Raw genomic sequence first — 23263 nt, 5'->3', positions numbered from 1 at the left:
AAATATAATTTTATAATTGCTGATTTGACAAACGAGTCACTTGTTTTGGTGAATAATTGGAGTTTATGTTTTAATGATTGTATAAATAATTTCATGTGGTGCTGATGGTTGCACTAAACCCCTAGATGGCGCTGGTACATTTTATAAGGGTTCTGTTTTCTTACGGTTTTATTGTGACCAGAATAAGATATATTTATTATTACGTAAATGTCAGATAATTTACCGCCATCTGGTAGTCTTTTTGGTTGTGGTCTGTCATCGGCATTGTAGTTTTTACGTTTCATATGGCGCGCGCGCGGGAGAGAGTGTTTTATTCAGATTATGTTGCCTAGCCTGATATAATAGTATGTCAGATTCCATAAATCTCTCTTGCTTGCTGATAGAAAAGAAAGACAAACAAGACAACAGAGATTTTTACCTCACTTGAAAGAGGATTCAGGTAAGATATCTTATCTTATAATAAAATAATAAATAGCCATTAATAATTTGCCGTTTTTGCTATATAAAATATATTTTACTTATAAATGCAGTTGCAAAAGTACACACGGAAGTCCAGAGGTAACGTTAATGATTTTTGCAATATTAACAAATACAAGAAACAATGGCAAATAATCTTTAAATTCTTAAAGAACGTACGTTCAGTCATTAAACTTACATTAAGATATCATAACGTTATAAGAAACCATGTCCCACATTACACACAATTAATTAAAAAAAATAGTGTTAAAATAGAGTTTGTTTTTGTATTACTTGACTTTTCTTATGCTTTTTACTTGATTTTATTTTAGATAAATAGCCTATATCTTTCAGTTCCCTTGTATTGGTTTTATTTTAAGTTATAGATGCTGTCAGGAAATGTCTTGCACCTCTTCAAAATAACGTGTTGCTTTTAGCACCCTTTGGCCCTGTTTTTATGCGTGATATGTTTAAAAAATTTGAAAAATATTTGACTCCAGAAATACGTGATGGGTTTTGCATTTCATCAAGAATAGTATAGAAGACTGTAGGTACAGCATTTAACAAAAAAATCGTACAATAAGTTTATGAAACTGTGCTTTGATGGTTTTAAAAAAAGTGATAAATGGACCACGTGACCTCTGCACGCTGCTCGTGTTCTGCAGACTGAAGGCATCAATTAGGACAGAAGAGAGAACATCAATACATCAACCATCAGCCAAACTGCCCCAGGATCTTATAGCATCAATTCAATGTCCTATCATGTGAAGGACTGCATTTACTGACCTAATTAACTGATTTAAATGCGAAAGCCACTTAACATTAACATTGTTAGCATCGGTGTTTACATCGTTTGTGGATTCAGAAGGTAAAGCGCCATATATAATCAGTACACATCTATATTAAAGGGAAAATAAGAGTAGTGGTTGTCTGCCCCTCATACGATTTGCAGCCAGATTGGTTCACTTTGTTGTCATAGCAACAGTCATTATTCATACTTTCAGATTGCAGAGTTGGTATTCATGAACTGGTACTTTTTGTTACTGGAATAATGGTTCACAAATCTTTCTTTTTTTCACTATTTTATCTCCATCGTAGTCTGATTTCGTTGTTTCATTTGCATATCAGTCAGCTTAACTTTTCTTCTCCATTTTAGTCTAATTTTGTTTTCTAACATCCACTTTGGTCTGATTTCGCTCTCTTATATCCACCACAGTCTGATTTCACTCTCTAATATCCACCTCGGTCCGATTTTGCTCTCTAGTATCCACCTCAGTCCGATTTTGCTCTCTAATATCCACCTCGGTCCGATTTTGCTCTCTAATATCCACCTCGGTCCGATTTTGCTCTCTAATATGCACCTCGGTCCGAATTTGCTCTCTAATATCCACCTCGGTCCGATTTTGCTCTCTAATATCCACCTCCGTCCGATTTTGCTCTCTAATATCCACCTCGGTCCGATTTTGCTCTCTAATATCCACCTCTGTCCGATTTTGCTCTCTAATATCCACCTCGGTCCGATTTTGCTCTCTAATATCCACCTCGGTCCGATTTTGCTCTCTAATATCCACCTCGGTCCGATTTTCTCTCTCTAATATCCACCTCGGTCCGATTTTGCTCTCTAATATCCACTTCAATCTGATTTCGCTCTCTTATATCCACCACAGTCTGATTTCGCTCTCTAATATCCACCTCGGTCTGATTTTGCTCTCTAATATCAACCTCAGTCCGATTTTGCTCTCTAATATCCACCTCAGTCCGATTTTGCTCTCTAATATTCACCTCAGTCCTATTTTGCTCTCTAATATCCACCTCAGTCTGATTTTGTTCTCTAATATCCACCTCAGTCTGATTTCGCTCTCTAACATCCACCTCAGCCCGATTTCACTCTCTAATATCCACCTCAGTCTACTTTGGCTCTCTAATATCCACCTCAGTCCGATTTTGCTCTCTAATATCCACCTCAGTCTGATTTTGCTCTCTAATATCCACCTCAGTCCGATTTCACTCTCTTAAATTCACCTCAGTCCGATTTGCTCTCTAATATCCACTTCATTCCGATTTTGCTCTCTAATATCCAACTCAGCCCCGATTTTGCTCTTTAATAACCACCTCAGTCCGATTTTACTCTCTAATATCCACCTCAGTCTGATTTTGCTCTCTTTTATCCACCTCAGCCCGATTTCGCTCTCTAATATCCACCTCGGTCTGATTTTCTCTCTTATATCCACCTCGGTCTGATTTTGCTCTCTTATATCCACCTCAGTCCGATTTTACTCTCTAATATCCACCTCAGTCTGATTTTGCTCTCTAATATTCACCATAGTCCGATTTGCTCTCTAATAGACACCTCTTCTGATTTTGCTCTCTAATATTCACCTCAGTCCCATTTGCTCTCTTATATCCACCTCAGTCTGATTTTGCTCTCTAATATCCACCTCAGTCTGATTTTGCTCTCTTTTATCCACCTCAGCCCGATTTCGCTCTTTAATAACCACCTCAGTCCGATTTTACTCTCTAATATCCACCTCAGTCTGATTTTGCTCTCTAATATTCACCATAGTCCGATTTGCTCTCTAATAGACACCTCTTCTGATTTTGCTCTCTAATATTCACCTCAGTCCCATTTGCTCTCTTATATCCACCTCAGTCAGATTTTACTCTCTAATATCCACCTCAGTCTGATTTTGCTCTCTTTTATCCACCTCAGCCCGATTTCGCTCTTTAATAACCACCTCAGTCCGATTTTACTCTCTTATATCCACCTCGGTCTGATTTTGCTCTCTTATATCCACCTCAGTCCGATTTTACTCTCTAATATCCACCTCAGTCTGATTTTGCTCTCTAATATTCACCATAGTCCAATTTGCTCTCTAATAGACACCTCTTCTGATTTTGCTCTCTAATATTCACCTCAGTCCCATTTGCTCTCTTATATCCACCTCAGTCTGATTTTGCTCTCTTTTATCCACCTCAGTTCAATTTTGCTCTCTTATATCCATCTCAGCCCGATTTTGCTCTCTAATATCCACCTCAGTCTGATTTCGCTCTCTAATATACACCTATGTCTAATTTCGCTCTCTAATTTCCACCTTGATATGATTTTGCTCTCTAATATCCACCTCAGCTCAATTTTGCTCTTTAATATCCACCTCAGTCCGATTTCGCTCTCTAATATCCACCTCAGTCTGATTTCGCCCTCTAACATCCACCTCAGTCTGATTACGCTCTCTAATAGCCACCTCGGTATGATTTTGCTCTCTAATAGCCACATCAGTCTGATGTCATTATCCATCTCAATTTGGTTTTCACTGTCTAACTTATCTCCAATACAGTTTAATGTTTGTTTGCTGCCTGATTTTGATCAATCTCCTTTCTTACATTCATTGGCAGCTTTACCAGTGAGGGCTGAAATGATTTAAGGCCAGACATTTTGTGTTGACCAAACAAATCTAGCCTTTACAGAATCTAACCACTTTGAAACATGCATGCATAAATGAAACAATTGTGCATTCTCAAAGGAATATTTTCCTTATGTTTAGAATTTTTTTGCTGGTGACGTTTCTGACGAGTGGCCTTTGTCTCCACTGCCATCTCCCATCAGCATCCACAATTGAATTCTTTGTTGTCAAAATGAGAGGACACATTCTTCTAGAGGGGTGACCTCTCTTCTCTCCACTGGTACTGCTCACACCAGACCAGCAGAAGCTCTCTCTCTCTCTCTCTCTCTCTCTCTCTCTCTCTCTCTCTCTCTCTCTCAAAATCCCAGCAGCAGGACATCTGACCGATATATACTGTGTGTAAATGGTTATGTCAAAGCAGAAGGAGCATGTAAGTATAACTGGTTATTATAGCTGTTTCTGTAAACATAGGTTGTTTCATGTAAATGTTGATATGTTTTCTTTCAGTAATGTGTGAAATGTGGTATTTATGCGTTTTATTGTCACTTAAGAGGGATTGTCAACATATGCTGGTTTCAACCGTGTTACATAAGCAAATATTTGCCTTTCTATTGTAGCCAATTTAACATTTGAACATTAATATGACACACTGGAATGCACACCCAATAAAGTAAAGAGACATCTATTGGTTGTTTGGTCACTGTAGTTAAAGTGAGTCTGGTTGATTGGTAGAGTTTGTGTAATGTAAACAGATCTAAAATATTTAAATCTATTCTGTCATCAACATATTGGGGGTGTATCCTCTTGATCCTTATTTTACAATTTTCATACTGCAGTGCATATCTTTCAACTACACGTTCAGTGATTCTTTAAATGCAGGGATGTGAAAATCTAGCAGTTTTTTTTTGTAGTAATATTACTTGTTTGGGTTTGGCTTCATTACAGATCTGACAGTGGAAATGTGGAAGAGAAAAAACATCCTAACGCTTATATTCATTGCTTTTCCGTGGACTTTGCTTGTCACATTTTGGAAACGGGATTCTGGCAACTCTTTGCTTTCAGCTCAGAGGGGTAAATACTAAACTCATCTTATATGGTCAGGGTATATTTTAGAAAACGGTTTCACACATTTTAAAGCCTCTATTTATCCATCCTATTATGTTTGGGGTCACATTTGACCCCAAAGCTACTTTGACAAAAAATGTAGACCTACCTTTTGACTTTTCCTTGATACTTTTTGACTTGAAGTTACATTCGGACACTTTGGATAAAAGTGTCTGCCAAGTATATAAATGTACAGTACACACAGTGTTCCTGTAAAACTAAGTGTGTTTTACTATTAATATGTGAAAACTGGTAAAACTGTTCTCATATTAACTTTTTTTACTAAATATACACTAAATTTATGTGCTACAAAATATATTTTTGTACTAATACTAAGTGTATTGCTATTGTCATTGTTCCCATTAGTGCAATTTTCTATATTGGTCTCTATCATTAAATAAGTTTTAGTAACATTTCTAAATGACAGGCAGCATTTGGACCCAGGCTAGTTACTTTCTTCTCTAATAGCTGCAATTTCATGAATTTATTAACATGACTAATGATTAATTATATAAAATTACATGCTAATTTATTATTCTGACAATTATGCTCTGCAATATCTTTTTTGTCTCATTGCTAAAAGGTCTGCATACCTGTATACTAGGTCTGCATTTACACTTTGACGGTGCCTAGCGACTCTCTTGTTTGTGAGCATCTAAAATCAGTCTGTATTACAAATAAAAAACAGTAACAAATATAGTATAAAGTTTAACACATATTTGTCAATGCTAAATATCTATCATTTATCTGAAAAATCTCTATAACATTGTTCTTGATAAAGTGATATTGTTGACAAACTGCTCTAGGGTGAAACTGAATGTGCATTACAATAAGGGTGTGTGTGTGTGTGTGTGTGTACACCAAAGCATTTTAACCCGGCTGAGAACGCAAGGCGGATGTAAGGTGTGTTTCCAGCATTGAAGGACATCCGGGGCTTATAGCCCAGAGCATTTTATGTAAATACAGGGATCACTAGCCTAGAACCAATTATAACAGCTGTGCTGCACATGTTCATTGTTTTCTTATTAATTTTTTTTAGAATTGTAATTTAAATAATTTAAATTTTTGGGTGAACAATCCCTTTAAAGTGCCCTATTTTCACACACTAGTTTTGTACATAATATACCAAAAATTCTTCTTTAGTACTTAAGATAATCTTTAAAACATAGGTTCAAACAAAACAAAACAAAACTTCTTTAATAGCATTAATTAACTTGTCAAATCTATGAATCCGCAAAACGGGGAGCTTAATCTATTTTTAACTTTTTAATACATTTTAATAAAGAATCCATGAGTCATTTATTTGTCATTGGTGTTACCTGTGATATAAACAACATTAATGTTGATACTAAATATTTTTTCTCATTACAGCTTATGTATTAAGTTGGAGGTTGAGTAAAGGAATGATAACAGCAAGAAAAATAATTGATTATTAATATTTGTTTAATTAAATTCTTCATCTTTACCCAGCAAATGAAATTTGAAATTATTTGAAATTATATGAAATTATTTGATTCTCAGTTTGACTTTTTTCTTTAAAACCAACAAAAACAAAAATATTCAACCAAAAAGGCTTTGATGCAAAGACTGAAATATCAACAATGTCTTACATCCCATATCAACAACAAAATATTACTAGAAAGTACAAGAAAATACATTCATAACACCAAAACTTGGTTTAACACCAATGACACAATGTAACACCAATGACAAAATTAGAATATAATAATAGATAATGAATATGATAAAACTTACAAACTTTCATAAAATTTTCCATCTTGTTTTGTTTTTATGCTTTTATGTTGGTCAGTTAAAGGAATAGCGCTTAGGAAGTACACATTAGAGAAGTAACACTAATGACGGTAACACCAATGATGGTAACACCAATGACAATTTACAAAAAAATATATATATATTTTAACAAAATGGCTGCCATTAGCCATGTGCTATTTAATGAGAGATGTAACAATCACATACTTATTCAGTATAATGTATTTTTATGTAAAGACCTTACACTAGTGTTACACAAAAAGAGTAACACTCAGACATCCAAAAAAATCTTATCTTTTTTTTTAGACATATTTTAGACAAATAAGGTAAGACATCTCAAAAACCTTTTGCCTTCCTCCACTCCACTTCTTCCACTGACCTCTTGCCCCAAGAAAAACTTTAAAGAGCTGATGCATTGTTTCAAAATAAAGGTGCTTTGGGTAGGGTAACACCACTGACATAAATTTGGGGGACAAATATTTATTTGATATTATTCATATTAATAGTGTATTTTTACCATTTCAGTGTTGCAGTAAATTCATGCAGGGTTAAAGGTAAATGTAAATTAGTTTTGTTTGATAAAAAACATGGTTTTAAATAATAAGTACACAGTTCAACTTCCATGTATGATCAAAGAGACAGGGCAATTTTCAGGACCAGACATTTTTTAAAAAAAGTTTAAAAAAAGGAAAAAAGAAAATTACATAAAGAAACTCTCTCATCATGGTAAGGACAGTCTATATTTATTAAATATATATCATTATGGGATTATTGGGTCAAATTAAATGATTAAGGGGTCTGCAAAAGCAAGGGACAAGCATTTACACCTTTTTTGTAGAATGACCCAACTAAAGAACAAAAAAATTTAGGCTTTATTAAGTACAACATTAGTACATGAAAATAGAGCACTTTATGTAGATTATGGAATTGTACTTTTTTAACTTGAGCTTACTGTACACATACAGTATTGCAGAACATTTAATGATGAAAGGGCAATAATAATGAAATGCATCTCTATTACATTAATTTCAGGAAGCCTCTAGTTCTTTCCTAAAGCTTCTGGTTGCAAAGCTGTTGGAGTTTTTGACTGAATCAATAATAATTTAGCACGAATTTGGCTTTACTCTCCAATATTAGCTCTCAGTGTCTTTGATCAAAGGCAATGTAATTTCGTCCAGGAATCGTGAAATCAGCGCTGCGTAAAGTTAAAGTGACACCATGTAATTTTTCAACCTTCATAATACATTTTCAAGACCCTTGTGATAGTACATCGACTTTAAATAGGTTGAATGACATGTCTACCATAGCCTGACGGGGTCTGTATCACTTTTACTCGTATTTTAAAACTTAGGGTTTCTGGTAGTAACCAGAGCACAAAAAAAAACTACAAAATTCGACTGCTTTACGGCATACGTCACTTCCTCCACACAATTTGTTTTTAACGTGAATTTTGCTGGAGGCTACTTAAGGAGGGTAGAGAGCAGTTTTTAATATGTGACTCTGTGGCACAGTCTTTAGTGTCACGGACCTATGACACGGGCGACCCGGGTTCGATTCCCCTTTAAGGCAATTTTTTATATAAACTGTTGATTCATACATAAATGCGATGTTCTTTATAAATTACGGCGATTATATTGCATATAGTTCCCTGTATTCAGATGCTGTGTTCACGTATTTACCTTTCTTTTTACTGTGTCTATGATATTTACATTACAATCCAGGATGCTATAGCACTCAAACTTGCTCACAGTGTAAAACCAAACCCTATTCATTCACCAATCAGATCCGAGCGTTTCTCTCTTCTCTCTTCCTCATTTGCTGCGTTCCGCTGTCACTCGCGTGACGTATTACAAAGCGGCAGACCTAAACGCATCGGTTTACTTGGATTTGGAGCGATTTTCACACAAAAAAGAGGAATAACGAGCGCCATTGCGGAAAATCCTGGTGGCGAGGGAGAGAGAGAGGATGCAACAATATTTGTTTGGAAAAAGGCAAGGAAATACGTCTGGTCGTTTCTGAATTGGAAGGCTGCAGCCTCCGGAGGTCAAATATGCAGGCTGCACACGTCGTCAAGCCTGGGTTATTAAGGTAAACTGAGCATTACATTCGCAGGTCATAAGCATACTGCAACAATTTACGATTAACTAAGTATAATAGTCAACTTTGTAATTGTTAATATTGTGAAATAAGACAGTCTTGATGACGTATTAGAAATACGACATCCGGAGGCTGCAACCTTCAGATTGAGAAATGGCTTCTGCCACGACGAGTTCCTCATCAGAAAGTTGTAACATGACTGCGTTTCTCCCTGTTGTCTCAAAATGTTGATCGTTTAGCATTTTAAATGTTTAGTTTTTAGTTTAGTTTTAAGGTTGGCCAGTTCCTTTCCTTTGCGACAGTGCTGCGGCGCTTGTGGGCTCTAGGGGCGCTAGAAGTGAAAAATACGTGTCTAGCACCCCCTAGTGGCCAAAAGTTTCATGGTGTCCCTTTAAGCACACTTAAAAAACTCAAAGCAGCTGAACTCGACAGAACTGCCCCATGTATGCCTGCGCCTCGTCCATTAATTGTATATAGCAGGACCATTTATTTCTTACTTCTAAGTGTGAGAAATAGCTACAAGGTGTGGCGTGTAAACTGACTGAAATGAGCCCAGGTCATTTCATTCGGTGCTTGACTCAAAACATTCATCAAAAATCGGCTGGCGACGCCCCTGGCGGATGCCAACTGTGGGTACTTGGCAGCGTTTTATCAGCTGTGGTTGCTTTGATACATCTTCTTTGTTTATCAGTTCTTGAACGACGTGCCTCCGGTTGGTTGTTGTTATATTTCCCAACCCTCCTCAACTGTGATTGGTTAGCCAAGTAAAAAGTGACATTGACGAGCTGAGCGTTTTATCCGAAGTTAAAATTTTTCAACTCTGGGAAATCAGTGCTGAGTGCGGAATAAAACACGGAGGGCCGGCGCTCAGCACCGAGAAAACCTGCCATTGGAAACTTGAAAACCCACTTCCATTGGAAACAATTGCATACAAACGCCAGCTGCGGGCGTAAATGCTTTGGGATCACGCCCCCTAAATGACAAAACTTTTATTTAAATAAAAATAAAAATTGTGATCCTGTCTGTGAAAGTCCCATAATCTAATAATGAAGTCAGGTGCATCAAAGTTTGATTTCAATCATTGATTTTACATTGTTTTCAATCTTTGACTTGATCTTCTTCAATATTAAAGATATCAAGATCCTCTAATATTTTGTAGATAGTTCCTATAGGATTAAATCAGATCGCTTTTGTCCTGACAGATGACAGATCGGCGAGCAGCAGAGCCCACAAACAACGGTTCACACTTCAGGAATCCTGCATCACCCAGAACACTAAAATCATGGAGGTCACCCGGACGAGGTGCACATACAGCCGCCTCCCACCTTGCTCTGACACGCTGCCCACTCTTTACGTAATAACGCCGACCTACAGTAGGCCCGTCCAGAAGGCGGAGTTGACCCGTCTTTCGAACACCCTCCTCCATGTGCCCAACCTTCACTGGTTGGTTGTGGAAGACTCTGCGCGAAAGACGGCTCTGGTTTCGAACCTGCTGGAAATCTCGGGTTTAAATTACACCCACCTGAACATGGAGACACTTCGGAAGTACGAAGTACGAAGGTCTATCAAACGCTCACGGATCCCGCGTGGCACGGAGCAGAGGAACCTTGCTCTTCGCTGGCTCAGGAGTACCATCAGCCCAAACTCTGGTCATAAAGGGGTCGTCTACTTTGCAGATGATGACAATACCTACAGCCTGGAGCTGTTTGAAGAGGTAAGACTTAAAGTGAAGTTTATATGCAATGTAGTTTTTTTCTAATCTTTATCTTCTTGCATGTACGGCAGATGCGCAAGACTCAAAAAGTATCCGTTTGGCCGGTCGCATTTGTCGGAGGTCTCCGTTATGAATCCCCCAAAGTCAACTCTCTGGGTAAAGTGGTCGGTTGGAAGACGGTGTTTGACCCTCATCGACCTTTCGCAATTGACATGGCAGGATTTTCTGTCAATCTACAACTCATTCTCGATACACCTCATGCCTACTTTAGGCTTCATGGAGTAAAGGGAGGATATCAGGAGAGCAGTCTGTTAAAGAATCTGGTTACTCTGTCTGACCTGGAACCCAGAGCTGACAACTGCACCAAGGTCAGTACATAAAAAATTTTTTATCACTTAAAGAACAGAAAGCCGTGATCGACTTTCTTGTTTGTGACGTATTTCCAAGTAAAACGAAAAATGACACAAAGAAACTAGTGGGTGTGGCTTGTGTTTTCCACTGTTAATTTATTGGATATTGAAAAGTGGGTGTTTCATTCAGTACTACAACTCGCAGCAGACATTTGGAGTGGGCGGGGTTAACCGATAATCCGCCGAAACCGTCTCGCTGACCTCATCAGAGAATGATCACTTATTTTACTTTAATGACAGTAATTAGTTAGTTCTCTCTTTTCAGGTGATGGTTTGGCACACCAGGACGGAAAGACCTGTGCTTGTGCATGAAGGAAAAAAGGGATTCACAGACCCCAGAGTGGAAGTATGATAAACTGCATGTATGCTGTATTTTTGACAGTAGCTGGGTTTCCGTTCAAACGTGAAGCAAATCCTTTCAAAATTTGCAGAAAAAGAAACCAAATAGGTGCGTGTTTTCATCAAGTTGTTCAAGCGAATGATGGAGGTATTGGTAACCTACAGTAAACAAAACAAGGCACGCTTGGATAATGGAGACAGGACTGCTTGTAGTCATGATGGGGCAAGATATTCATTTATTAGCAATGCAGCTTGTTATTGCAAAACTAAATGCTGTGCACAGAAGAAGGAATGCAGAATTTTTGATGCAGGCACTAGCAGCAAGGGCATTAAGACGACATCGAGCACCATATATGGTAAAGACAACGACAGTGGAAACAGCTAGATGGTCCCATGGGTTTAATGATCGCTATGTCAGAATTTATTCAGCAAATCCGTTCCCATCATCCATTATTTGCATTAACTTTAAAAAACAAACACCTTAAGCGAGCGTAAAAACTTTTTTGCGAATTAAGGGATTTTTATTTGAAATTTGTCAACTCTATGACTTGTTTTTGATGCAATACTTCAAAATGTGCATAAAGTAATGGTGATGGAAACATGGCTAGTATTACAAGTTCTGCAACGGTAGCAATAAAACTGTAAATGTTTACGTTGCACCTCATTAGAGATGCATTGGATTTAGTATTTGACCATACTCTGAAAACCAGTTCTCAACACTTCAGCACTTTATTCTCCTTTGTACACGGACAGTCTTTCCTCTAAATCTTTAAACTATATCCTTAATATGGCTTGAAGGAAACTGACAGCTCTGTCGTGAGCTGCAGGACTCTCCGGTTAACTCTTTCCCCGCCAGGGTCTTTAAAAAAAAGTTGCCAGCTAGCGGAATCATTTTTTAATTTTTAATTCTTTAAATATATAAACATACAATATATCAAATGAAAGAACAGACCCTGTACAGTTTCATCCCACCTTCATTTGTTCAATTTTTATCACCTGTCAAATATGGGTCGGTTTCTTCAACAAAAAAAGAAAAAAGAATTTTGATCAAAAAGCTGAGATAACTGCATTTTATAATATTATTGGGTATAATAAGTTGGGTAAGAGTGCATCCTGGTGGATAATAGCGGAAATACGGATTGCCGGAAAAACTTGTCATTGGCAGGGAAGCGTTTTCTCTTAATTGACGGCTTAACTCGTCAATGGCGGGGAAAGACACAAACTTCTGTATGAAGTTTATTTGGTGTCTTGTGTAGAGTTCAGATACAGTTAGAATAGAAATATTTATTTCACTGTACAGTGTTTTTTGTTAGTCATAACCTTGACTGTGTAAATAGGTGTGTTTGAGTTTATGCGACGCTGTGCAGACCGATCGGCGAGGTTTGCTGCTTGCAGTCGAGGGAGAAGTTGAAGACGAAGCCTTCAAGTGCTTGCCTTAGTGACGTTTATTGCGAATGAAGTGAATTAGATGGTGAATTTGTTAAAAACAAACCTTTTAATAACAAACTGCAACCAGAAACACTTTATTTTGAACATTTTAATTGCTGCTTATACTGTATGCCTGAAAATATTATTTGAATTCCCACTAGAGTTTGGTCTTTCACTTCCTCAATTTTTATTTTATTACTTTACACAATATAACATATTACGGTTAAAAACTCATAATTATAATGTGTATAAGTGGAACTGAAAGGTGTGAAACATGAAACGCACATGATCATTGCCATCAGTGAGAGGACCTAAATGGGCGTGTCCGAATTTACTTTTGCTAATTGAATACCTTGTCTCGTAATCGGTCATCATTTATGTCCAAGAGACTCTATAATAATCTTTTACATTTTAATCCTTACATTTTTTCATATTTAAAAAGCACATATTACTAACACGCTCATTAAGTAACAAAAACAATATTACGTCATTGACTTTAAACTAGGTTTTAGTTGGTCAATGGTGTAGTCTATTTTAGTTGCCTCAAAATAGCAACGCGCCAACAATGCGCCTGCACAAAACATCAAATTGGGCACAAATGCATTTGCTTTTTAAAAAACGTGGCGCTAAACGTGAAAATCATAATTGCGCTGAGTTGTAACTAGCAAAAGACACTTGCATCGCGCATTGCGCCGGGTCTATGATAGGGCCCCTAATGTTTTCGCTGAGAGTTTTATTGACAGGTGGCCTGACCAATCACAACACATATGTTATGTGCCACATGGCAAAAGGGGGTGGGTCTTTGCGAAGTAACAAGTTTTTATATACAAAGTGAGCATTAAAGTCACAATATAACGGAAATAGCACACAGATAAGTCAATTGTAAAAAATGCCACAATATACGAAAAGAAATAAAAGGTTTTAATTTCAATTCCATAGTGACTTTAATAAATCTAATACATTAAACAGACAATCAACAATGTATATCAATTAATTGTTTCTAACACACAAAGCTATCATACACACAAATGCACACTCACACAGACTTTAATGCAAATAATAATAAATATCTTAAAAAGTAAAAAAGTTACAAATATCATGGAGTGTAAAGCCATGTTTATAATACAAAAACGTCTTCATTATCATCATTTCTGTGATGCTTGATTGTCCCCATTGTATAAAACCTCTTTGTTAAATATCAACTGCCATTCCCAGATCGGGCGAATCTTCAAAATGGATTTTAAAATCCCCTTCGGCTTCTTCAAACACAATGACCTGTTAAAGGACAATGAATCGATCATTCATTTCTATTCTAGATTATAAATAAATCATGCAAAAACACATCCAAAAACAAATGATACCTGACAATCTAGATTGTTGTACAGACCTTTCCGGTTCTTCATCGACAGAAGGAACAAAAAGACAAATATTTTGTATTAGCTGACCTGGTTCATTCCACTGTTAAGGAACGGCCCTGGCAGAAACAGAGCCTGCTGCGGTCCAGCCTCCCAATAGCGTCCAATGTTCTGGCCGTTAATAAAGACGACACCTTTACTCCAGCCCTGCATGAGAACAATAATGTTATCAAGAATGCTTTTAGGAAATACACAACAATTGTGTTTTTGGCATTTTAATTTTTAAACACTGAACTGGCAATTTGATGAACGTGTCACTGGGGTAGCCGTTCACAAATATCCTGCCCATGAAAAATCCAGGGAAGCTTGGTTTGTTGGGGTGGATCTTCCAAGGTGCACTGTACAATCTGAAAACAAAATCACATGATTTGTAAATCATTCAATTATGTTTATGTTGTGCTTTCATATCATTGTACGATTAATAGTTTTATAATACAAACCTGTCAAAGAAATCTGATGTCATGTCCAGACTGTATATTGTAAAATCTCTAAGTGGCACATTGTTGAATAAAATGTCCCCAACAATGCCTGAAATTAAATATTCAATATGATGATAGTAGTTGTAATGTGTTTCATCTACAAAAGCATCGATAATCAATGCAAAAACAAGACCGAAAATGAACAATAAAATGGTGCTTAAAAGGTTTTTCACAGCGATGCCATAGAAGAACCATTTTTGGGTTCTTAAAAGGTACCCCGACTATGAAGACTTGTATGCTTTAATACTTTATATTTGCTTTCAACTATTAAAATTAATTGATAGAAACACACTAATTAATTTCATTACTTTAAAAAACAACAACATGTAATACTCATTTTAACCTATGGAGGCCGCCATTATGTGTTTCACGTTCTGAAAGCGATGATGTGTAATGTTGTGAAATATTACTAAAGTTTACTATAGTAAATACTATGGTATCTATTATAGTTTTTATGTGAGAATTTTTTCTTTCCTCTCAGATCGCCTTTATTTTGATCTTCTTATGTTTTCTGTATTATTCTTCATTTATTTTACTTTCTGTGAAAAGGCTCAACAGAAGACCTGATGCTGTATTTTTAATGAAATGCGGACTAAATACCGCCACCTGATTCTGTGTGCATAAATCTTATTCTCTGTTTCACATCATTTTATAGTCTACTGATTGAATACTTGTTTATTACTTTTACCTCGCTGTAGCGTTAATAGAATGAGCTTTATTGCAACCATTTGACTACATGTATAGTGATGCAAAACAAAATGCCTTGGATTAAAGATTTTTCAAGTTTATTAAAAGTAAGACATTTGTACTGTTTTTATTTTCACAAATTTATATTGCTAATTTCAGTGTTAATTTATTAAACCATACATGTGTTTATAACCGGGGTACCTTTTCAGTCAAAAATTGTTATTCTAATATATGGCATTGTGAAGCACCTTTATTTTTAAGGGGGCTTGCACACCAAAGCTTTTACGCCCGCGGCCGGTTTATGTTTTCAATTGTTTCCAATAAAAGCTCTGCATTTTTTCAAAAAAGCCAGCAGCTAGCGTTTTTATGCGCTGAAATCCGGCGCTCGGCAGTTTTTCTGCGCTCAGCGCAGAGAGTTTAAAACGATTCAACTTTGGGTGAAAAGCTCCGCTCGTCAATGTCAGTTCTCACACGGCTTTCCAATCACAGTGGAGGAGGGGCGGGACATTACCACACCAACCAACCAGTGCAACATACAACGACTGATAAATAAAGCAAAAGTATCACACTCAGTTGAAAAAACAGCTGGCATTCGGCGTCCTCCAGGCGTTTACAGACGCTTTTAAAAGCTTTGGTGTGCACGCCCCCTAAGAGTGTAGTTTATCATGAAGATATGCTATTGTACCTTTGCGCTGATCATCCATGTCTTTACCGTAGTGTACACGGCCACAGTTCTCCACCAACAGGCTCAGAGTTCGTTTCCCCTACAGAACCCCAATAAAATCAGATGATCTCTCTCTGGCTGTATGGTTCCATAAAGAACCTTTAACATCCAAAGAACCTTTAAGTTTCAAAACATGTTCTTAAAAACAAATGTGCTTAAAAGGTTCTTCAAAGCAATGCCATAGAACCCCCTTTTCCTAATCTTGACTGAATGGTTCTTTGAGGAACCAAAAATGGTTCTTCTATGGCAGGGTTCCTCTAATCTTACCCTGGAGGTCCGGATCACTGCAGAGTTTAGCTCCAACCTTGATGTGTCCTGGACCTCCAGGGTAAGATTTGAGGAACCCTGCCATAGAAGAACCGTTTTTGGTTCCTCAAAGAACCATTCAGTCAAAGTCTTTTGTAAAACAGAAATGTTAAAGGTTCTTTACAGAACCAATTAGGGGTCAATCACACCAAACGCGTTTTAAAAGCTTGAAAAAAAGCAGTGTGGCGCGGCTTTTTATATTGCTAGACAACCACTGAGGCAGCTGTCCTGTCAATTAAATAATGAGGCGTGAGTGCTCTTTTGCTGTTTACTGTCATACTAGCAAAAACTTTAAAAAGAGGATCTTGCTCTGACCTTGACAGAGGGTGAGAGGTGGACAAATACGAAGGAGAGAGTGAGTGACTGCAGTTCGGTTGTTCCAAACAACTGTAAACTTCCGTCATCACAATGGAAGGCCTGCCTCTCCCCTCATTCGTTTGGACAATGGAAAAACGCAAATGACGTTTGGCGCCTTTCGCTCTCAGCGCTCCTTCAAAAACGCGAAAAATTCTGTTCGGCATGCATAAACAGTGCGCATGACGCTCACTTCTCATAGAAAATCATTTAGAAAGGGGCCCACAACTGTCATAAACGCGTTTGGTGTAATCGGCCCCTTAGACAAAAAAAGGTTCTTCTATGGAATAGTGAAGCACCTTTAGCCTTTAATATGTGGATTGGTTCTTTAAGGAACCAAAAACAGTTATTCTATGGCATCGCTGTGAAGAACGATTTGTAGCACTTTTATTCTAAGAGTGGAATATCAGCTGGAATTTAATCTCTTTTAAATGACTATGATAGAAAAATATGATACCTTTTCATCAGAAACGGCTAATTCCAAATTCCTGTGGTGAAAAATGCCAATGAAACTTTGGTTCACAAACACCTATGGAAAAAAACCTCCATTTACTAAAATGCATTTAGAGGGGCTACATATTCATACACAATAGCGGCAATTACCAGCGCTCTGTCTTGGATGTTGTGTCCTGATTTTAAAAAGCCTCCTGTGGTGATGATGGTCTCATAAAGAGTGTATCCATATGCCTGACCGTTGCCATTATTCACAGGGAGATTCTCCATATTCACAGGAATCTGGGATTTGAAAGGCTGCAGGAAAAATGGATCATGAGCACCAAATATGTGTATATGTTCGAATATTCAATATTAAGTATATCAATGTTATATTTCCACACAATGCTCTTTACATTATGTAGGATGTAGAAAACAGTAAATCACAAAAATGTATATATATTAAAATATCAAGATATTAAATTATACCATCGCCTAGCAAGAAAAAAACACCTTTACAATTGCCAACAGAGAGTATTTTTCCTTAGGCGTTTGTATGAAAACTTAACAAATAACAGTGTTTCTTGAAAAGTGAACAACTTACCTCATGTGTATATGGCAGTGCATCCCACAGTGAAAGATGCTGAAACATAATGGCCGGTTCATATGCTTCTTTCCAGCGGAGGCTCGGCATCTCAGGGAGCGTTTCGCCTGTAGATAAAAAAAACAGCCAGGCTTCATTCTCACTATAAATGTGTTTTACATTAAGGAGAATTGAAATAAATAAAATCATAACAAACTGTTAAAACTGCTCAGAAGATCTCTGAGGAGGTGAAACTTTGGTGTGTAATCTCCAGCTTCTGACAGAGGAGCATCATAATCTGTGAGACAGCGAAAAGAAAGTACTGCATTATGCACAATAATAACAAATACAAACATTATGTTGTTGTATTTTCAGTGGCTCTGCTTGTAACCAACTATAGTTGTGCCACTGTAGCTCCACGCTGTGGGTATTACGTGCAGTACAACAATACAAACCTTAGGGATAGTTCATCCATACGTATGTAACAGTTGTTCCCTGAGAAGGGAACGAGACGCTGTGTCTCCCTTGCCATACTTCCTGCACCCCCGTCTTTGGCAATATTTCAGATGGCGATATACTTCCTGGCTCCCACATCACCCTGTCTTTGTCGTTAAGCCTCACCATTGGTTGAATTTGATATACACATTCAGACGCACTTACCCCTGGAGGCGTCCCCAAAGTGTCACCGCAGTGACGCAGCGCGAGTTCCCTCGAGAGGGAACTGAAACAATCTTAAAAGGTAACACGATGTAACCTTCCTCTCACTTGAAATGTGTTCCCCCATTTAGTCCTTGAATTTGAGGATATTAGACCTGGAAAGTCATTGAAAGGTCCTTGAATTTGAAGTTAACAAAGGTGTGGGAACCCTGGGTGAGTAAATGATGACAGAATGTTCATTTTTGGGTGAACTATCACTTTAAGATGAGAAACACAAACCGTAGCTTGTGACGAGAGCCTTGTAAGAGGGGTTAGCCAACGCTCCATTTATAAAGCCAAAGTTTGTCCCTCCGTGAAACATGTACAGGTTGATGGACATTCCAAGTCTCAGTACCTCCCTAACCACGGCAACCAGGTCTGTTAGAGAGAGAGATTCACATCAATTCATTTGCTTTTTGGGAAAAGCGCATGCTGTTTTAATAATAAATCAACAGATTTATTATTTCTCAGATTAAAAATGTGCCAAGTGATAACATCTCACCCTCTGCAGGGAAACTATGGTGTAGACCACCCCAGCCATCACAACGTCCCGTCCAGAGCTCCATAATCAGCATAGGACTGTTGGGCTTCATACACGTACATTAAAAAGTTTTTACTTTTAAACAATTCAAGCATTGCTCCATTTACCGTTTTAAATGAGAAAGCATTCAAAATAAAATGTAAATTGACTTTATTTAATGAAGACAGACAGACAGAAACCTGGACAGTTTTCAGATATTTGATGTCATCCAGATTCATTTTCTGTAGATTCAGAGCTCTTAAAGCTGTGATGGAGAAAAAATGAAATAAAAATGTTTTATAATATGTTACGGTTGATTTACAGTGTTTGTACCTAGGGCTGTAGGTGAAACCCCTATTGCCCCCCAACTACACCATAATTTTAGCAGATTTATTACCATATAGTTTTACTACAATAAAATACCATTGTTATTGTGGTGAGAACAGTAAATTTGTGGTTATTTACTTCAACTAAAACTATGTTTTGGAAACTATGAGGAAAGCAGGTTGTGGTCTTGAAAAACTGGTGATAAAACTTTCATTGCAGTGCAGTGCTCATTTTTTACTCATTTAAGTCAAGGACGCAGAAGTCAAAATGTATATAGGCTCTTTGATGACCCCTGCAGCTGGTGGCGCCCTAGGCGATTGCCTGGTTTGCCTATGCCAAAAACAGCCCTGTTTGTACCTCCTTTGATTCCACCGTATTTCAGGCCCTCGTGGTTGTCTGATGTCAGAAGTTGTTCACTGAAGCCTCGTTCCAGAAGAGCCTGACAGGAACCACAGCAAGCTGTTAATAAAACAACTACATGATACATGCTCAGATTTTAAACAAATTAATAAATAATATAGGCCACATTTTAATATGACAACAAAGCAGTGGCGGCTCGTGACTGCTCATTCGAGGGGCACAAATTAAAAAAATAAGTGTTCGGAGTGTCATGTGTGTTGCTTGTGTTTTCAAAATATGTGTTCTGCACGTCGAGTGATTCTCCTATGTGCATCACGTGTCTTGTCAAAATAAGTGCCTCTAAACCGTTTATGATAAAAGAAATGCTCACGTTCACAAAATACACACAAGACACTCCCTTAACAGTAAACTCTGATTACGCATGAGATTATGCGAGTAAACGCGAGCGCCTCTTTTATCATAAACATCTGCAGCAGGCACTTATTTTGACAAGACACTTGATGCACATAGGATCACAAGACGCACACAACATATTTTGAAATTACAAACCACATACATGATGGGCTACATACAGTACATGTTGTGACGAACTTCGCATCTAGCGCCCTCAAAAAAAGAAGTCACCGGTCGCCACTGCACCCAAGTGTGAAATATCAGTCTGTACCTCTTTAATAAATGACATGTAGTTGCCATCTCTTGCATGAGATCCATATTTGTTCTCCACTTGGACAGCAATTATAGGTCCACCTTTCTTAAACTTACAACAAAGAGGACAGTGTGAAAGACTACCAAAGCCCTGTTTAGCACATGGGATACTGTTTAAAGGAATCCTACCTGGAAAGGCACTACTTTGGGAATGAGCTTGTTAAAATATACATCTACAGCTGCTAGGAATCCTGGGTAAGTAGATCTCAGCACCATCTCTTTATCACGTAAAAGCCAACTATACAGAGACAGGGGATATGAGATGGTTAAAAATCTTTTGTGAAACATATTTCCTAATAATATTTTAAAAAGTAAAGAGTCATGCAGCAAATAATGGGAATGTTTAAAGTTTCTTTTTTTACTTACACTGAAAAAAGTATTTTGTGCCTTAGTAAATTTAACTTAAACGAAATTATTAAATTCTATTAAAAATGTAAAAAGTAAAAATAACATAATAAATTAAGTAATTGTAAATTAACAAATTATTGAGTAAATTTCACTTAATTTTATCATGTAAAATCCACCCAAATTTGTAAGAAGGAAATTTTGTGTTGAATCTACTTGAATTATTTAAGTAAATATAACTAACTAGGCAGTGGGCTTGCATGCTTTGCATGGGACTGCATTTCGAGAGTAAAATTTGAAATTAAACGCTATTTTTGTGTTTTTAACAAAAAGAAAAACTTGTTAGTGTTTCAGGTTAAATTATCTTTGAGATTTAGAAGAGTATCTGTTTCTGTTTTGAGTTTTGTGATTACCATCATTTAAAAGAGTGGTGCTTGTATATAGACAATATGTGACACGATGAAAACATGATGTAAGCAGTAACTGTGCTTATGCCGTACTGAGACCTGCTGAGTCTCTTCTTTCTTGCTCAACATAATGTGGCAGTTAAATGTGGAAAGTTAAGATAGAATAAAAGATTAAAAAACGATTGGATTTAACTTAATTTTAATATGTAGAAATTAAACCATTAAATTGATCTGGTTGCACATAATTAATTTTAGTGTACTGAACATAAAAAATCGATTAAATTCTACTCTTTATATTCTATGAATATAATTAATCTGAAATTACTTACAAAAGTAAAGTTAATTCAACATAAATTTTTTTCAATGTACACATTTACTGAAGAAATGTACTGTTAAAGAAAGTACATGTATTTTTTACAGTAAAGAGATTTTTACTGTAAAATATATGGTAATTAATTCCTTTAACCTATACAAAAATAATACATTTTGCATTATTTTACAAAAAAATTAAATATAATGTCTTGTTAAATCTATTACAGTTAATGTGAAGGTTCTGTACATTTAACCGATTAAATGGTTGATCACATTATAAATAATTATTCTTTTAAAATTATATTAATGGAGGAATCATAACATTGTGTAATAAAGAAACATCAAAATCACCTAGGCAGTCCTCCAAGGTCAAGATCTGAGCCTATGTATGGTCCTGGACGTAAAATGACCCAGAGTCCCGCCTCAGCAGCCATGTGAAGAAAAGCTCTGTGGGTTGCAGTAATATACTGGAGTTAAATAAAGAATTGTAGTATCTCAAAGGGACAGCTTTGTGTAACCATCAGTTCATCAATTTTAAAAGTGATCACATGGCATCTTAGCATTTGTATCAGTTTACAATAAAATGGCACTTAAAAGCATACTTTGTTTCTCAAATGTCTATAAATTTGGATCTATAAGCTTTAAGCTGGATGAACGGTTTGTGTTGTTATGAAAGACTGTCTTTAATTGTGTATTCTCAGTAGAGTTTCAAACCTGGATAATGACACCAGTACGAAACAAGACAAGCAGAGTCCCTGCTGACAGCCGTAAACCAACAATACTGTCAGGGGAACTGCAACAGGAGCTCTCTAAGATGTTTGTTTTACATCTCAATGTCTAACAGTTTAATAGTTTAAACAAATGTGAGAACCTTCCAGGATTCTAATATGTGGATCAGTGTTAATGTTGTCACATATGGGAATCAGGTGGAATTCTTACTCTAAATCCAAGCCACCTTGGAAACGGAATTCCTCTTTCTCCGGCTGATGGAGAGACCATGGCACATCACTGCAGGGTAAATACAGACTGATCAGTGGTCAGCTCTTCCCATTGACCATTAGCATCCTAAATGATGTCTTATTTTAGATTTACACAGTGAGGGTGTTAAGACCACAGGCTTTCATCTTCATCATCCGATCTTTCCAGTAGGCTCTGGGAACACGGAAGTAGTGAAAAGAGCCCCCCAAAATACGGAACTGCTCTCCTCCAAGGGTGAACTGGGATGAGTTTACCATCATGCCCATGGCCCGGTTTATCCTTATTTTTCCTATGTGACCTCTGGCCACATATCAAGAGAAACATAAAGCATAAAAAATATATTAAAGTATAGAATAAAATAATATCATATCATTTTCCTGTCAGTTAGTGGGGCATTGTGTTAACAAAGCAAAGGTTATGAGATCGATTCCCAGAAAGCACACATACTTATATAATATAATATAATATAATATAATATAATATAATATAATATAATTAACAACATATTTAACATTAGATAATTGTATTGTAGTTTTATAACAGTAATAGACTATAAAATTATATAAAAAAGTAGAACATTTTTTTTTACAAACGTTGCAGTATTAGGCTTAATATGGAGTACACTTCTTACACTTCCACATTTCTATGCAGAAGTTGTTTAAAAATATATTTTTTACTCATTTTTCATTGCATTTATTATACAACATACAAATAAAAACATTTTGAACACTAGATAACAAAATTGTGTCTTACCCAAAGTGACGGTAAATAATAAAGCCAGCGAGACTTAAGAAGAGAATAACATAACGCCTCTTATGAACGCTCCTTATACTAAAAACAACCATTTTCCGGTTTAATCGATATAAAATTATACAAATATAATCTTAAACAACATGCCCTTTTGGTTTGTGTAA

The 23263-nt window shown here is 36.8% G+C and overlaps 2 protein-coding genes across 3 annotated transcripts; one reads left to right on the top strand and one right to left on the bottom strand.

Moving 5' to 3' along the window:
- Window positions 1-161: 161 nt before the first annotated feature.
- On the top strand, window positions 162-14675 carry b3gat1b (beta-1,3-glucuronyltransferase 1 (glucuronosyltransferase P) b). Of its 2 annotated transcripts, none has more exons than XM_065261135.2 (6): window positions 162-439; window positions 4061-4287; window positions 4803-4928; window positions 10031-10542; window positions 10614-10910; window positions 11218-14675. In XM_065261135.2, exons 3-6 carry the CDS (start codon window positions 4817-4819, stop codon window positions 11302-11304), a joined length of 1008 nt encoding a protein of 335 aa, XP_065117207.1. In that variant the 5' UTR covers window positions 162-439; window positions 4061-4287; window positions 4803-4816; the 3' UTR covers window positions 11305-14675. The 2 variants fall into 2 exon arrangements, with proteins under 2 accessions (XP_065117207.1, XP_065117200.1); XM_065261128.2 differs by having other exon boundaries at window positions 3999-4287.
- Window positions 12736-23221, bottom strand: LOC135743432 (beta-galactosidase-1-like protein 2). The gene is made up of 19 exons (XM_065261146.2): window positions 23103-23221; window positions 22464-22649; window positions 22311-22379; window positions 21723-21818; window positions 20437-20545; window positions 20267-20359; window positions 19600-19681; window positions 19116-19180; window positions 18898-18982; window positions 18636-18773; window positions 17917-17997; window positions 17721-17827; window positions 17288-17434; window positions 17142-17213; window positions 15986-16064; window positions 14575-14662; window positions 14370-14481; window positions 14165-14281; window positions 12736-13994 (listed from the first exon to the last, which is right to left on the bottom strand). Exons 1-19 carry the CDS (start codon window positions 23192-23194, stop codon window positions 13911-13913), a joined length of 1902 nt encoding a protein of 633 aa, XP_065117218.1. The 5' UTR covers window positions 23195-23221; the 3' UTR covers window positions 12736-13910.
- Window positions 23222-23263: the final 42 nt, after the last annotated feature.

Source organism: Paramisgurnus dabryanus, chromosome 10, assembly GCF_030506205.2.
Source record: "Paramisgurnus dabryanus chromosome 10, PD_genome_1.1, whole genome shotgun sequence".
In the NCBI taxonomy this organism is placed as follows: domain Eukaryota; kingdom Metazoa; phylum Chordata; class Actinopteri; order Cypriniformes; family Cobitidae; genus Paramisgurnus; species Paramisgurnus dabryanus.
This window is presented reverse-complemented; position numbering and strand designations above follow the sequence as displayed.